General features: G+C 45.2%; 1 protein-coding gene across 1 annotated transcript in view; it reads left to right on the top strand.

Moving 5' to 3' along the window:
• Positions 1 to 17,674, top strand: part of LOC311100070 (sarcoplasmic/endoplasmic reticulum calcium ATPase 2) — a 44,303-nt gene that overhangs the window by 18,339 nt on the left and 8,290 nt on the right. Inside the window, exons 5-9 of the mRNA XM_084140811.1 lie at positions 160 to 298; positions 9,446 to 9,526; positions 15,230 to 15,315; positions 15,634 to 15,931; positions 16,061 to 16,227. Of these exons, the coding sequence (XP_083996937.1) occupies positions 160 to 298; positions 9,446 to 9,526; positions 15,230 to 15,315; positions 15,634 to 15,931; positions 16,061 to 16,227 (771 nt within the window). The remainder of the gene's footprint in view (positions 1 to 159; positions 299 to 9,445; positions 9,527 to 15,229; positions 15,316 to 15,633; positions 15,932 to 16,060; positions 16,228 to 17,674) is intronic.

Here is a 17,674-nt window from a genome sequence, read left to right as displayed (position 1 = left end):
CCTCCTTGAGGGTCACTGTTCAAGTGATCATTTTCATTGTTGAACCATCTCTAAATGCTCTTTGGAATTTTGTGGGGGATCTTGTCATCAACCCCACACTTAAAGTTTACATTATCTCTGTGAATAATATTGATTAATCTGGTGGCTTTTGTCTTACAGGAGCGAAATGCAGAGAACGCTATTGAAGCGCTCAAAGAGTACGAGCCGGAGATGGGCAAGGTGTACCGGCAGGACAGGAAGAGTGTGCAGAGAATCAAGTCCAGGGACCTTGTACCAGGGGACATCGTGGAGGTGGCTGGTAAGATGCTTCTAATACACTGAGTGGTGATCAAACCTCTCTGTAGAAACGGGCTATTAACTGATTATTTGTCAACCAACCCCGCACATGACTGCCCTTTTATAGACAAGCAAACTCTGTCCCAGTGATGTACAGTGCATTCGGAAAGTATTCAGACCCCTTGATTTTTCCACATTTTGTACGTTACAGCCTTATTCTAAAATTGATTAAATTGTTTTTTTTACTCATCAATCTACACACAATACCCAATAATAACAAAGCAAAAACAGGTTTTTAAGAAATTTTTACAAATCTATAAATAAAAAAACCAGGAAATATCACATTTACTTAAGTATTCAGACCCTTTGGCAGCAATTACAGCCTTGAGTCTTCTTGGGAATGACGCTACAAGCTTGAGGAGTTTCTCCCACTCTTCTCTGCAGATCCTCTCAAGCTCTGTCAGGTTGGATGGGGAGTGTCGCTACACAGCTATTTTCAGGTCTCTCCAGAGATATTGGGTTCAAGTCCGGGCTCTGGCTGGGTCACTCAAGGACATTCAGAGACTTGTCCCTAAGCCATTCCTGCTTTGTCTTGGCTGTGTGCTTAAGGTTGTTGTCTTGTTGGAAGGTGAACCTTCGCCCCAGTCTGAGGTCCTGAGCGCTCTGGAGCAGGTTTTTATCAAGGATCTCTCTGTACTTTGCTCCGTTCATCTTTCCTCGATCCTGACTAGTCTCTCTGCCGCTGAAACCCCCCCCCCCCCCCCACAGCATTATGCTGCCACCACCAGGCTTCACCTTAGGGATGGTGCCAGGTTTCCTCCAGACGTGACACTTGGCATTCAGGCCAAAGAGTTCAATCTTGGTTTCATCAGACCAGAGAATGTGGTTTCTCATGGTCTGAGTCCTTAAAGTGCCTTTTGGCAAATTCCAAGTGGGCGGTCATGTGCCTTTTACTGAGGAATGGCTTCCGTCTGGCCACTACCATAAAGGCCTGATTGGTGGAGTGCTGCAGAGATGGTTGTCCTTCTGGAAGGTTCTCCCATCTCCACAGAGGAACTCTAGAGCTCTGTCCGTGACCATAGGGTTCATGGTCACCTCCCTGACCAAGGCACTTCTCCCCCGATTGCTCAGTTAGGCCGGGCGGCCAGTTCTAGGAAGAGTCTTGGTGGTTCCAAACTTCTTCCATTTAAGAATGATGGAGGCCACTGTGTTCTTGGGGACCTTCAATGCTGCAGACATTTTTTGGTACCCTTCCCCAGAACTGTGCCTCGACACAATCCTGTCTCTGAGCTCTACGGACAATTCCTTCGACCTCGTGGCTTGGTTTTTGCTCAGACATGCACTGTCATCTGTGGGACCTTATATAGACAGGTGTTTGCCTTTCCAAATCATGTCCAATCAATTTAACTTATTAATTTTTTTGTGGGTATTTTACCCCCTTTTTTTTCTCCCCAATTTTGATCTTGTCTCATCGCTGCAAATCCCCGCCAAACCGCGCTTCTTAACACCTGCCTGCTTAACCCGGAAGCCAGATGCACCAATGTGTAGGAGGAAACACTTGTGATGCAGCCCGGGATCGAACCCAGGTCTGTAGTGACTGCTCGAACACTGCGACGCAGTGCCTTAAACCGCTGCGCCACTCGGGAGGCCCCCCAATCAATTGAATTTACCACAGGTGGACTCCAATCAAGTTGTAGAAACATCTCAAGGATGATCAATGGAAACAGGATGCAGCTGAGCTCATTTTCGAGTCTCATAGTGAAGGGTCTGAGTACTTACGTAAATAAGGTATTTCTGTTTTTTATTTTTAATACATCTGCAAAAATTTCTAAACTTGTTTTCGCTTTGTCATTATGGGGTATTGTGTGTGTGTGTGTAGATTGATGAGGGAAAACATTATTTAATACATTTTAGAATAAGGCTGTAACGTAATTTTTTTTTGATAAAGTCAAGATGTCTGAATACTCAGACTTTAAAAAAAAAAAAAATTATGCAGGTCTGTCTGTTTTTAGGTGTGTGTCTTTGTGTGGGTGTGTTTTTGTATTTCATTTATGTGTTCCTGTGTTTTGTTTTAGAGGGCATGCATGTTCTTTCATGTATGTAGATGGAGCTCTTTGATCTGAGTGCTCTGATAATAAGCAGAGCGGGATCAAAGCTGTGTTGCTCCTGATCTCTGCTGCGCTCTCCCCAGTCACCCTGTCACCACCACTAAACCCCGAGATCAGACACCACCTGGCATTGGCTCTGCTAATTGATTTACAGACACATTCACTGAAATTGATGAACCCAAACAGTCTTTGATCTTGGCTGGTAAATGTTTCAATGTCTGATGTAGACAAAACTTAGAGAGATGAGCGCTACCTTTATAGAATTTGACCGTACTTAATCACTTGCAATGAGAGACATTAGAAAGCTCTAAGCAGTTGACGGTCACGCTACTGCCAACAACAGATATTCTCAATGTAAAACTGGCCACTGTTTCTCTCTCTAGAGGGAGAGACTGGGTGCGGTTGTTTGCATGTGAACTCCCCCTATGCTGTTGTAAAATCTACCTGTACGTCACCAGGCTGCAGTGGAACGTGCTTGAGATGAAAGATTAACTAGGCTCTGCTAAAAAGGGAAGTTATTTGCCATAGCAGGCTCTCATCAACAATGTTTGGGATGTAGATGAGTCTCTCCCCCAACTTGCACATCCACCCTGCTGAACACTGCTCATCTCCCTGACTAATCCAGTACAATGGCTGCACCAGGTGAGTGGAGCTGTTACATAAGACCATGAGAGCTGTAAACCGATTTGAGAGGGTCATTCAAAATGAGTTGAGTCTCTGTGTGTGGGCGAGTGAAGGAGGGGTTGTGTGATTGCTTGGACATGGGGATCGGATATGGGAAAAGAATAGGGTTACAGTGAAACCAGAATACAGCGGCCTCAATCCCCATGCCCCCTCAGTCTTTGGATCCACAACCCTTTCCATGGCTTCCTTCCTCTTGTCACCTGGACCTGGCCTCCTCACAGATTGACTATTCTCCTTCAGCGTCACCAATACATCGCCCTGTCCTTTCCCCTTTTTCTCTCCTCGTCTTGCGCTCTCTGTCACCCAGCTTCCTAGAAAATGACTTTTCTTTCTCTCTCTGCCTCAAAGGAAAGGTTGGGGGGGGGGGGGGTTAGCCTATAACTTATATATATGCCCTTTCCCACTCCTGCCACCACACTAAGGACGTGGAATGAAGGGCTTTGGTTAACCCCTCACTCTCCAATCCCGGAGTAACTAGGGTAACTACATACCAATGAGGCAGAGTATGTGGACATTTTTTGCGGTGAGTAAGTAGAGGAGTTGATGCATGACTCGTATGCTAAGTCACTAAGTGTCATGTTAAAAGCAGCATCTGCTTTATGTCCTGGCCTCCCGACCCACCCACACCCCTCACTCACCTCTTCCCGTGAAGGTTGAGTCAGAGCTGACAGGCTGGGCTGGAGACAGCAGTGACCTTGAAAGTCTACCAGCAAGACGACACCTACCTACCTTCCACATTTGTATTCATTAGTTTACTTGTCAGTGACCCTGCACAGTTTTTGACACACATCAAAATTGTCCAATCAGTCTCACACACACTCTGATTAGGTGCTCATCTGCATACAACCAAGCCAATCAGTGCGGTCTCATCAGGTCAAAACCCAACCGCCACACCTGCCTCCCTTTAGACGACATCAATGGTCAGATATCTGCCTACTGTTGCACCATAATAAACACGTTTTCCATGACTGAGCGGTTTCATGTAACTTGCTCAAAATAGTCTGTCCTGAACTCTTTCTCCCCCAAAATGTGTTTGCCAGCCATTGGTACTGGCTGCTTCCTGGTGGACTTTGGGTTCACAGCGGTGGTGCTAACGAGTGGAGGGGACGACCTCAATATGAGCTGTGGCGCGTGCCAGAAACATGAGACTGCCTTCACCATCACCTCTGCTGTGGCTTTCACTTTAACTGCCTGGCTTGAGTGGCTTCATCCCCCCTTAGAGGGAGAGGGCGACTATGCATTCTACCAGGACACATGTGAGGTGGGAACGAGAGTGGGAGCCTGTGCTTAGCAGCTGTCAAGCCTAGGTTTAGCCTCCAGTGCTAACAGTAGCATTCTCGGGCACTCTGTGAAAGGTTGCCTGCTAGTTGGCTGTCAGAACAGCAGCAGTTCTTTTCATCTTTCGCCAGCTCTCCTTCAGGACTTTTTTTTTCATTCCGCTGAGATGATGTATTCAGACCCTCACCGGCCAACAGCTACTCTGTTGCCTTGGCAATAACCCTGACCCCTTCGAGCCACAACATCCTGTATATAGGAATCAAACAAGCGCTCTCTCTCTCACTACACATCCACCATGGCAGGGGACTCTCAGAATAGGTGAAACGACCCGGGAAACTGCAGGCTTACGTGCAACCTCGCCAGGGAGTCGTAGGAGCACTGGCCACTGATGTTTCTGGACTCCCCCATGTAGACTGAGCCCTGGGTGAATGTTTACCAGGACAGGAGGGGTGATATGACCTACTCCCCCCCCCCCCCCCCCGCTTGTGGTCTGCAGTAACATGTTTTACACAGCTCCACACATGCATACAAGAGCACCACTGCAGCTAAGGACAGGTTCCATGTCACAACGCGTGCACATGCATTAGTGAATGTTAATCTTTGTGCTGAAAAGGATACCCTTGGCCTTTGTGGGCTGAAGTGTGTGTTGCCTCCGATTTTTATCTCTCTCTGAGAGGATCTTTGAGATGTCGGGGGGATGAAAAAGGTACTCAACCTGGAAACGACAGTCTGTCCCGTTCTCAGAACGTTGAGCTGCTAAATAAAGCTTCCTCCATGCTGATGGAGAGGGTGACTTCTACAACCTCTAATGCAGGCTAGTTCACACGTCCTCACATTTTTAGAACCCCATGTCTGTGGTCTGCAGTGGAAAGAGTCAGTTAGGATTATCAAAACCACATCGACGTCTGAGGACACGGTGTGATACTCGGCCCTGCACAATGACTAATGGCACGGATAAGGTTGTGCGTTTCTCCTAATGAACTGTGAATTATTTATCTATGGAGTTATTAGTAAATGACCCTCATTGACCCTGCTTTTTGGATTCCCCGTTGATGGCACCGATCCATCCTACTCTTGTCAAACATGTTTTGAGCAGCTTGTCTAATGAACTAACAGCTTGACGAACAGCTTTTCTAATGAAGACCTATTCTTACAGGCGCTCTGCTCTCATTGTCATCAAAAGTAGGTTACCCTACTATTCATGACCCTCTTAACCAACCCGATGTGTATATTGGGAACATGCTCCACTGTTAGCTAGTTTGGTTTAGGGGCATTTTGATAGTGGATCTTTATAAATTGAGTCCACAGGGGGTGGGGGAAATATTTAGTATATTCTGCACTTGTATTTGTTGTTGTTGATCTACCCTCATCTCACTCCTCCCAATCCATCCTTCAATCTCCTGCTGTTGAAATTGATCTAGTTTGACGCCTGGTGGGTGATAATGACGTTTTTGACAGCCACCAAGGATGAGGAGAATAGCGCTCCATTTCAAACTTTACTGCTGGAGTTGGCACAGTTAAGGCCAGAGTTTTATCAGAATGTTGGGAGGGATAAAGCTAGACATAAGTAGCTGTTTCTATTGCCTAGCCACTTGTCCCCAGTGCTGGCTAGGTGGCCTCCCCTGTTCCATAAGGCCCATAGAAGAAACTCCTGCCCAGCAGTGTTCACATCTAAACCCACACTACTGCACTGTAGAACTGATCAAAATAGTTTTCCCATTTTTGGATGTGTGTTTTGCGTAGGGCTATCCCCGACAAAAGAAAATCCTGGTTGACCGGATTTCTTTTGGTGTATTTTTCCAAATAGACACACCTTATGTGTTTTAATAAAATAAACTATATGCTTTAAGCGAACTGTTTGATGAAATAAGACACAAATGACTCGAGGAAGCCAGAGATAAAGATAACTTAACCTGACCCAACCATCCTCCTCCCGCTCCTGCTGGCTTACACAGATTCTGCCTTTACTCTCCAGAAGTTGCCGGTAATAGGCTACATGAGGAGTCAGCAACCTTTCTCATGTGGAATGCCAATTTATCTTACAATTTCTACCGATCTGCGTGCCAGTTGTGGTTTTCATATGCACATTTTCGTGGAACAGTAGCGCTCGAAACAAAAGACAATGACTAAATTGACAAAAATCGTAAATGGAATTAAATAAACCAAAACTTGTTTCTCACAAGTGTAGCATAAGTTGTGAGCTCTGCAAACAACGTATCCACTGTAAAAGACTGGAATAATAATATATTGAATGCATTAACAGAAATTACCATAACTAAACAAATATTGTAGATTAGAAATGATAGGAATTAATGGTAAATGTACTACTGGTGATATATTTAATGGGGAATTGATGGACACTAACAATCAAGGAAAACAATTCACACAATGAAGTTAAGAAACAATGAATGTGCACAAATTGGAGAGAGAGAGCACATTCTGGAGAAAGACGTGTGTTGTGCGTCTTGGCCACACTCCCCTTCTTGGATTGTGCCATCCACGTGGCCCCACGCAACGGATTAGTTCACTGAGATGGGCACGACTCAGACGTTTGTCTCATGTGCCATAAAAAAATATCGATATATTTGCTAATGCTCTGGAAAAAAAAATTAATATATATATATATATATATATATATATATTGGTCGACCAACAGCCTGTCGACTAATTGGGGTCAGCCCTAGTTTTGCATGTCGGACAGTAGGCCTTCCCTTCAGTCTTTCTCTATATGAAGTAGTTGGAGTAAATACACAGTAAAACTACACTACTCAAAAAAATAAAGGGAACACTTAAACAACACAATGTAACTCCAAGTCAATCACACTTCTGTGAAATCAAACTGTCCACTTAGGAAGCAACACTGATTGACAATACATTTCGCATGCTGTTGTGCAAATGGAATAGACAACAGGGGGAAATTATAGGCAATTAGCAAGACACCCCCAATAAAGGACTGGTTTTGCAGTTGGTGACCACAGACCACTTCTCAGTTCCTATGCTTCCTGGCTGATGTTTTGGTCACTTTTGAATGCTGGCGGTGCTTTCACTCTAGTGGTAGCATGAGACGGAGTCTACAACCCACACAAGTGGCTCAGGTAGTGCAGCTCATCCAGGATGGCACATCAATGCGAGATGTGGGAAGAAGGTTTGCTGTGTCTGTCAGCGTAGTGTCCAGAGCATGGAGGCGCTACCAGGAGACAGGCCAGTACATCAGGAGACGTGGAGGAGGCTTTAGGAGGGCAACAACCCAGCAGCAGGACCGCTACCTCCGCCTTTGTGCAAGGAGGAGCAGGAGGAGCTCTGCCAGAGCCCTGCAAAATGCCCTCCAGCAGGCCACAAATGTGCATGTGTCTGCTCAAACGGTCAGAAACAGACTCCATGAGGGTGGTATGAGGGCCCGACGTCCACAGGTGGGGGTTGTGCTTACAGCCCAACACCGTGCAGGACGTTTGGCATTTGCCAGAGAACACCAAGATTGGCAAATTCGCCACTGACGCCCTGTGCTCTTCACAGATGAAAGCAGGTTCACACTGAGCACGTGACAGACGTGACAGTGTCTGGAGACGCCGTGGAGAACGTTCTGCTGCCTGCAACATCCTCCAGCATGACCGGTTTGGCGGTGGGTCAGTCATGGTGTGGGGTGGCATTTATTTGGGGGGCCACACAGCCCTCCATGTGCTCGCCAGAGGTAGCCTGACTGCCATTAGGTACCGAGATGAGATCCTCAGACACCTTGTGAGACCATATGCTGGTGCGGTTGGCCCTGGGTTCCTCCTAATGCAAGACAATGCTAGACCTCACGTGGCTGGAGTGTGTCAGCAGTTCCTGCAAGAGGAAGGCATTGATGCTATGGACTGGCCCGCCCGTTCCCCAGACCTGAATCCAATTGAGCACATCTGGGACATCATGTCTCGCTCCATCCACCAACGCCACGTTGCACCACAGACTGTCCAGGAGTTGGCGGATGCTTTAGTCCAGGTCTGGGAGGAGATCCCTCAGGAGACCATCTGCCACCTCATCAGGAGCATGCCCAGGCGTTGTAGGGAGGTCATACAGGCACGTGGAGGCCACACACACTACTGAGCCTCATTTTGACTTGTTTTAAGGACATTACATCAAAGTTGGATCAGTCTGTAGTGTGGTTTTCCACTTTAATTTTGAGGGTGACTCCAAATCCAGACCTCCATGGGTTGATACATTTGATTTCCATTGATAATTTTTGTGTGATTTTGTTGTCAGCACATTCAACTATGTAAAGAAAAAAGTATTTAATAAGATTATTTCATTCATTCAGATCTAGGATGTGTTATTTTAGTGTTCCCTTTATTTTTTTGAGCAGTGTACATCCGAAGAACAAGCCCTTTTAAGTTCTGCATGCTTAATCAACCCCACTGCCTAAAGCAACTTATCAGTCCCTTCATCTTCTTCTGTATGTAAATTGTAAAATCTTTTGTAATGTCTTTCTCGTTATGTCGGACCCCAGTAAGACTAGCTGTCGGCTAATGGGGATCCTAATAAATCAAATCATATTAAACCTCAATATCATTTGGAAATCCCTGTGTGTTGTTCTTTCAGGCCGACAGAAGGATACACTGGTACCCTCTCAGCCGTAACTAATAAATGTCAAGAGCCTTTAATAGCCTCTTGTGCCTGTCCCATTTCAGTGGTGCAAAGAGTTGTTTGGTAATGGGAGATTTACAGTTTGTGTGTATTACCAAAGCCCTGTGTTAGTGGAAAGAATGAGCTGCCTTCTATTTCGGCCCCCACATAAATCCAGTGGAACATTTTTTATATTTTTTGACAGATCACTTTATCTGAGCTGTTATCCAGCAAATATGTTTTGTTTTATGTCATTGGCTGACATTCTGCACGTATGAGTGAGCCAGTGGTTTCCTGTGTGGGGAGAATTTGATGTTGCCTGTGAACGCCATTAGTGTTTACTATTTTTCACATGAATAAACTTGTTGAGGTTTATAAGGCCGTAATCCATTTACTGGAGGTATCCTCATCAGTATCATCCACTCAACTGAAATACCTGTTTTAAAAGGCTCTAGTTGTGCTTAATGGTTTCTCCCTCCATTTTTTGTTTTTCTCCACAGTTGGCGACAAAGTTCCTGCAGATATTCGACTGACCTCTATCAAATCTACAACCCTGAGGGTGGACCAATCCATTCTGACAGGTGAGTCATACTTTTCAATTGGCGTCTTTGCCCTTGCTCTTGCAGCCATAAAAGCATTGCAAGAATGAAATGTTTCAGGGATTCATAGTCTGAAGATTATTTAGCCTTGCTGTTTCTGTGTGTAGAGCTTGTATTAACTTGTATGTAATTGCCAGTGTTTGTTGGGTAATATGGGCTGATGAATGGCTCCAGGTTGAGTCACCACTTGAGGATGACCCTGAAACCGTCAATGTGAGAACAAAATGATAATTTCTCTCACTCAGAATGACTCCCTGATCATTTATTTGAGAGGTAGTCAGCAGTGCTTAGTATAAAGAGGGAGGATAGACGTTTGCAACGCCAGGGTTGTGGGTTCGATAAAATAATGTATGTGCTAACTGTAAGTCGCTCTGGATAAGAGCGTCTGCTAAATGATTAAAAATGTAAATGTTATGAGAAGGTAGTCCTGCCTTAACTTCTTAAGGATCAGACCTTTAAAAAAAAAAAAAAAAATGATATTGACATACCCAAATCTAACTGCCTGTAGCTCAGGACATGAAGCAAGTATATGCATATTCTTGATACCGTTTGAAAGGAAACACTTTGAAGTTTGTGGAAATGTGAAATTGATGTAGGAGAATATAACACATTAGATGTGGTAAAAGATAATACAAACCAAAAAACATGCTTTTTCTATTTATTTCTTTGTTCCATCATCTTTGAAATGCAATAGAAAGGACACAATATAATATTGCAGTTTAGGCGCAATTTAGATTTTGGCCACTTGATGGCAGCAGTGTGTGAAAAGTTTCAGATTGAGCCAGTGAAGCATTGCAAAACTGGATTATTTTGTATCAAGTCTGCCCAAATGTGCCGAATTGGTCAATTGATACATTTTCAAGGACATAACTATAGAGAACATACAAAAATGATATGGTAATACAAAATGTAAGTTTACACACTCCCAGGAATGTCATACATGATGGATCATTAGCTTATACACTAACTTTCACACAACTAGATGGTTGGGTGGGTGTGGAGTCAGAGACAGCAGGGGTTCAAACTTTAGAACCCTGTTCCTACATTTGAATATAAAAATGGATTTGATCAAACAAAACTATGCTACATTTTATCTCTGGGACCCTTAGGATGACAAATCAGAGCAAGATTACTGAATGTAAGTACATTATTTACCTTCAGAGGTGAATGTATCAAACCAGTTGCCGTGAAACGTTTTTTTGTTGTTGTGCACTCTCCTCAAACAATAGCATGGTATTATTTTCACTGTAATAGCTACTGTAAATTGGACAGTGCAGTTAGATTAACAAGAATTTAAGCTTTCTGCCCATATAAGAGACGTCTATGTCCTGGAAAGTTTGCTGTTACTTACAACAGTCATGCTAATCACATTAGCGCACGTTAGCTTAACCGTCCCGTATAGGGGACACCGATCCCGTAGAGGTTAATTTGGGGTTCAGCAGCGACGCTGGTGAAATCATATTGTATTAGTTGGCATTGATTCTTTTCTGCCTATTTGTGAAAAAAATCATATTCCCGTGAGATGGTAAGGACTAGGAGGTTGCAACCTTGCATGATGGTGAAGCACCAAGGACCACGCCCTCTCATGCAATGCCATGCCAATTGGCCACATGGTGGCGTTATAACAAGCAATTTAAAATGCTAACTTTTAAAGCTCACGTCCCTCACCCCGTTTGCGTTAGTCCTGAAATTCGGTATGAAGATCCCTCTCCTCACAAGGAACAAATTTGCCTCAAGGACCCATAAGGTCCACCATGATGACCGATCTGCACAAAACTTGATACATGGCATCTATGGACCAAGCACTCACAAATTATGTTTTTCCAGGGTATCATCTCAAACAACATGACTAAACATTCATGTTGGCGTGGTCTGGCACATAAATGCATGTAACTCTGACACGGATATTCATTTGACATTTACTTTTTAGTCATATATAGCTGACGCTCTTATCCAAAGCGACATACAGTAGTGAGTGCATACATTTTCGTACTGGTCCCCCGTGGGAATTGAACCCACAACCCTGGCTTTGCAAGTGCCATGCTCTACCAACTGAGCCACACAAGTGCCATCATATTGTAACAAATCCTGGTATGCATGTTCCACTGTCAAGACTTAACATATGTGAGCACATTCATATCGACCACACGGTGGCGCTATAACGGACATATGTTTATCAATCTATTTGACTCAATGATGACATTTGGCGCACGCTCATGGATATGAGTCTAGCTTATCTATATAAAGAATGGTTCAGTTTAGCTGCATGGTGACGCTGTTGGACAGGAAAAATCAATCATGCAAGCTCATTGGCTCATAGCGGCCATGTTTGAGCAAGAGTCTTGAAAAATATTGTTGGAAGATGTGCATCTGTAGATGCTATATACAGTGAGGGGAAAAAAGTATTTGATCCCCTATTGATTTTGTACGTTTGCCCACTGACAAAGACATGATCAGTCTATAATTTTAATGGTAGGTTTATTTGAACAGTGAGAGACAGAATAACAACAAAAAAATCCAGAAAAACGCATGTCAAAAATGTTATAAATTGATTTGCATTTTAATGTGGGAAATAAGTATTTGACCCCTCTACAAAACATTACTTAGTACTTGGTGGCAAAACCCTTGTTGGCAATCACAGAGGTCAGACGTTTCTTGTAGTTGGCCACCAGGTTTGCACACATCTCAGGAGGGGTTTTGTCCCACTCCTCTTTGCAGATCTTCTCCAAGTCATTAAGGTTTTGAGGCTGACATTTGGCAACTCAAACCTTCAGCTCCCTCCACAGATTTGATATGGGATTAAGGTCTGGAGACTGGCTAGGCCACTCCAGGACCTTCATGTGCTCCTTCTTGAGCCACTCCTTTGTTGCCTTGGCCGTGTGTTTTGAGTCATTGTCATGCTGGAATACCCATCCACGACCCATTTTCAATGCCCTGGCTGAGGGAAGGAGGTTCTCACCCAAGATTTGACGGTACATAGCCCCGTCCATCGTCCCTTTGATGCGGTGAAGTTGTCCTGTCCCCTTAGCAGAAAAACACCCCCAAAGCATAATGTTTCCACCTCCATGTTTGACGGTGGGGATGGTGTTCTTGGGGTCATAGGCAGCATTCCTCCTCCTCCAAACACGACGAGTTGAGTTGATGCCAAAGAGCTCGATTTTGGTCTCATCTGACCACAACACTTTCACCCAGATCTCCTCTGAATCATTCAGATGTTTATTTGCAAACCTCAGACGGCCCTGTATATGTGCTTTCTTGAGCAGGGGGACCTTGCGGGCGCTGCAGGATTTCAGTCCTTCACGGCATAGTGTGTTACCAATTGTTTTCTTGGTGACTATGGTCCCAGCTGCCTTGAGATCATTGACAAGATCCAACTCCACTAGGTAAGATCTTGCATGGAGCCCCAGGCCGAGGGAGATTGACAGTTATTTTGTGTTTCTTCCATTTGCGAATAATCGCACCAACTATAATAAATAATAATATGCCATTTAGCAGACGCTTTTATCCAAAGCGACTTACAGTCATGCGTGCATACATTTTTGTGTATGGGTGGTCCCGGGGATCGAACCCACTACCTTGGCGTTACAAGCGCCGTGCTCTACCAGCTGTCACCTTCTCACCAAGCTTCTTGGCGATGGTCTTGTAGCCCATTCCAGCCTTGTGTAGGTCTACAATCTTGTCCCTGACATCCTTGGAGAGCTCTTTGGTCTTGACCATGGTGGAGAGTTTGGAATCTGATTGATTGATTGCTTCTGTGGACAGGTGTCTTTTATACAGGTAACAAACTGAGATTAGGAGCACTCCCTTTAAGAGTGTGCTCCTAATCTCAGCTCATTACCTGTATAAAAGACACCTGGGAGCCAGAAATCTTTCTGATTTAGAGGGGGTCAAATACTTATTTCCCTCATTAAAATGCAAATCAATTTATAACATTTTTGACATGCGTTTTTATGGATAATTTTTTTTCTGTCTCTCACTGTTCAAATAAACCTACCATTAAAATTATAGACTGATAATTTATTTGTCAGTGGGCAAACATACAAAATCAGCAGGGGATCAAATACTTTTTTCCCTCACTGTACCTAATTTGGTGCAGAGCGGTTCTGTAGAAAAATATATTTTTAAAGTAGTAAACATACATTTAAAATGGTCCAAAATACATCAAAAGCATATTGCATGATCAGTTTGATTTTGAGTTCTGATATTTGGCAAGCGTTGTAAACGGTACATAAGTAGCTCGTCCTAGGGCGACGTGTGCAATTTGTCCTGATGGTGGCACAGTGGGCCCACAGCTGAACCCCGGCATTGCTGCTTGCAGCTACACTACATGGCCCCAGCCCAGTCATGTGAAATACATAGATGAGGGCCTAATTAATTTATTTCTATTGACTGATTTACTTATATGAACTGTAACTCAGTAAATCTTTGAAATTGTTGCATGTTGTGGTTTATATTTTTGTTCAGTGTAAAAACTTATTTCACACACTATATGGCCAAAAGTATGTTGACACTCCTTCAAATTTGTGGATTCTGCTATTTCAGCCACACACGTTGCTGACAGATGTATAAAATCGAGCACACAGCCATGCAATAGACATTGGCAGTAGAATGGCCTGTACTGAAGAGCTCAGTGACTTTCAACGTGGCACTGTCATCGGATGCCACCTTTCCAACAAGTCAGTTCATCAAATTTCTGCCCTGCTAGAGCTGCCCCGGTCAACTATAAGGGCTGTTATTGTGAAGTGGAACGTCTAGGAGCGACAATGGCTCAGCCGGGAAGGGGTAGGCCACACAAGCTCACAGAACGGGACGGCCGAGTGCTGAAGCGCGTAAAAATAGTCTGTCCTCGGTTGCAACACTCACTACAGAGTTCCAATCTGCCTCTGAAAGCAACGTCAGCACAATAACTGTTCTTCGGGAGCTTCATGAAATGGGTTTCCATGGCCGAGCAGCCACGTACAAGCCTAAGATCACCATACGCAATACCAAGCGTCGGCTGGAGTGGCGTCAAGCTTGTCGCCATTGGACTCTGGATCAGTGGAAACGCGTTCTCTGGAGTAATGAATCACGCTTCACCATCTAGCGGTCCGACGGTTGGCACAAAGCGAGGTGCATACAGAAATGGTTTGAGATCGGTATGGAAGAACTTCACTGGCCTGCACAGAGCCCTGACCTCAACCCCATCGAACAGCTTTGGGATGAATTGGAACGCCGACTGCGAGCCAGGCCTAATCGCCCAACATCAGTGCCCGACCTCACTAATGCTCTTGTGGCTGAATGGAAGCAAGTCCCCGCTGCAGTGTTCCAACATCTAGTGGAAAGCCTTCCAGAAGAGTGGAGGATGTTATAGCAGCAAAGGGGGGACCAACTCCATGTTAATGCCCATTACGTATATTTGGTAGGGGAGTTTGGTATTTCAGCTGCTTTTCCCCCTCCTCCCATTCATGGCTATAATCTGTGAAAAGCAGTGCAACGCTTGCTCAGCTGATTACCCACTAGGCCTTGCTTTCCCCTGCAGTGCAGATTCAGGAGTGTGAAAGTCCTTCGGATGCAGCGTTTTGTAATTGGCAGCCCTGCTCAGTCAGCTGTGAAGTCGAAACACACCCGTCAACCTGTCACCTTATTGCTCTGTAAGGGCTGCGCTTGATCCCCCTCTTCCTCATCCCTCTTTTTGTCCTCCTGCAGGAGAGTCTGTTTCTGTGATCAAGCACACTGACCCGGTGCCTGACCCCCGGGCTGTCAACCAGGACAAGAAGAACATGCTCTTCTGTGTGAGTCTTTAGAAAACCATGAAATACCTCTCTCCCCCCTTTCATCTTGCCTCTTCAGTACATGATCCTCTTTCCCTTTTAGCAAACCCAAGACTTATAATCTCCTCTTTTCTCCTCCGTTCCGTCTATCATCTCCATTACATGTTCCTCTCTGGGATTTTGATGGCAGACCTCTTATCCTTAACCCCTCGTCTGCTTCTTCCCCAGTTATTTTCTGCTCCTCCCTCACTTGTTCATGTCCCAATGTGTATTTGAGGTAATTACATCCTTCAGCAGTGTACACCTGTAGTCTCACCATCTCTCCTTTCTCCTCCACAGGGCACCAACATAGCAGCAGGTAAGGCGGTGGGCGTGGTGGTGGCCACAGGCGTCAACACTGAGATCGGGAAGATCCGGGACGAGATGGCGGCCACGGAGCAGGAGCGCACGCCACTGCAACAGAAGCTGGATGAGTTCGGGGAGCAGCTGTCCAAGGTCATCTCCCTGATCTGCATCGCCGTGTGGCTCATCAACATTGGCCACTTCAACGACCCCGTCCACGGAGGCTCCTGGATCCGCGGCGCTGTCTACTACTTCAAGATCGCTGTGGCTCTGGCTGTGGCCGCCATCCCAGAGGGTAAGAGAGTGGGAAGGGGGAGTGAGGGGAAGCCGTCTATAGTATACAGAAACCAGTACATTGGGCTCCAGCATAGTTAGTATGTCAAACCCCCTCTTATCTCCATCTCTCTCTCTCTCTCTTTACCAGGGCTGCCCGCTGTCATCACCACCTGCCTGGCTCTTGGAACCCGCCGCATGGCCAAGAAAAACGCTATCGTCCGCAGCCTGCCCTCCGTGGAGACCCTGGGCTGCACCTCTGTCATCTGCTCGGACAAGACCGGCACCCTCACCACCAACCAGATGTCTGTCTGCAGGGTGAGTCCCCATCCCCAGAGCACCATGGGGGAGATGGATGGTGGGGTGGATAGGGTTTTAGTTGGAGTAGGGGCGGTTGATGTTTAGTATTATGGTTACGTCTGACTCTCAGGGTCATATTCAGAGTTTAAAACGAACATTACCTTAGTAGTGAAAAATATCAATGATTCTAGCCTGGTGAGTCTTTTTAGTGCAAATAAGTCTCCAGCTGCTCAATGCAAAAGACATGCAAAAACACCACCTCACACCTGGCCTCCTAGGACAAGCTTTCAGCACTCCTCTGCACTGGCAGGTAGGGGTCCAGCTGAGCTAAACAGAGCCTACAGCAGCCTCTTCCACACTTTATTAGCTCCCTGAACTCATCTTTACTAGTATTCTCTAGTTTATTTAGCGGTCTACTTGCTTAAGGAGAAGGCTATGTTCTTGCCAACCATGAACAATCCATTCAGTGAAACATTACAACTGATTTGGCATCAGAACATCCCTGGAAAGAAAGCAGTCTTGACAGCATCTGCTGACAGTGTGGATTTATCCCCAGGGTATTGTCGAGGTTGAAGGACAACACTGTATAATGAAGGATTCATTTATTTGCAAGCACGGTTTAAATTAGATTGGAAAGTGGAGGCTATGAAATTACGCTGTTCCTGTATTGATTGAATTCTATCCTATTAGATTGATTAAATGCATCTGCCGAATTCTGTGTAGCTTCCTGCCCCCACCTTGTGTGACTCATCACCAATCTGAGGGCAGTGAAAAGACCGTAATGCATTATCACCCCCCCTCCCCCTCTGTTCCCCAGCCTGTTTCCCCAATGGTCTCCTCTGCTGCTATTCTCTTCCACTACATCACTCCTGCCCTCTCTTCTCACGTTTAAATCCCTCTTTCTCGTATTCTTCATCCCTCGACCTCTCCCCCTCTCTCACATGAAGTATTCTGATCTTTATACAGCAGTCAGTCACTTGCAGTAGTGTTGCATAACTGACATTGTGTTTTAGATCAGTCTTTCTCCCCCCTAACATGGCAGCATGATGCAGTTCTTGGAATAAAGAGGGAGGGGAAAGATTTGAAGCAACATCTTGTTTACGTTGTCAAATTGTATTCAAAGGTTTTTAGCATAATGTACTTTTTAAACTTTTCCTGTACCGATACTGCAATTCGGCTGCTGTGTGAGAAGGGTAGCTCTAAAATTAGCCGGCTGGAGTAGAGGAATGTTTCTTAATTTATTCAGTGAATTTGGTAAAGCATCCCTGACGTCACGGCTCTTTGAAGTCTGTACTCTGCCTCAGGAGAGAAGGGAAAGAGAACACCGGTTCATCCTTTTTATTTGGATATTTCTCTCCATCTCTCATCTTGCCTTGATTCTCTGCAGAGCAGGCGCCTGGGAGATTAGTCTCACTCAGTGTGTGTGCGCGTGTCTCTCCATTGCATGCCAGCTGTGGAGGAGGCA

Source organism: Coregonus lavaretus (assembly GCF_964263955.1).
Source record: "Coregonus lavaretus genome assembly, chromosome: 24".
In the NCBI taxonomy this organism is placed as follows: domain Eukaryota; kingdom Metazoa; phylum Chordata; class Actinopteri; order Salmoniformes; family Salmonidae; genus Coregonus; species Coregonus lavaretus.
Note: the sequence above shows the minus strand (reverse complement) of the source record. Positions and strands in the feature narration are given on the sequence as shown.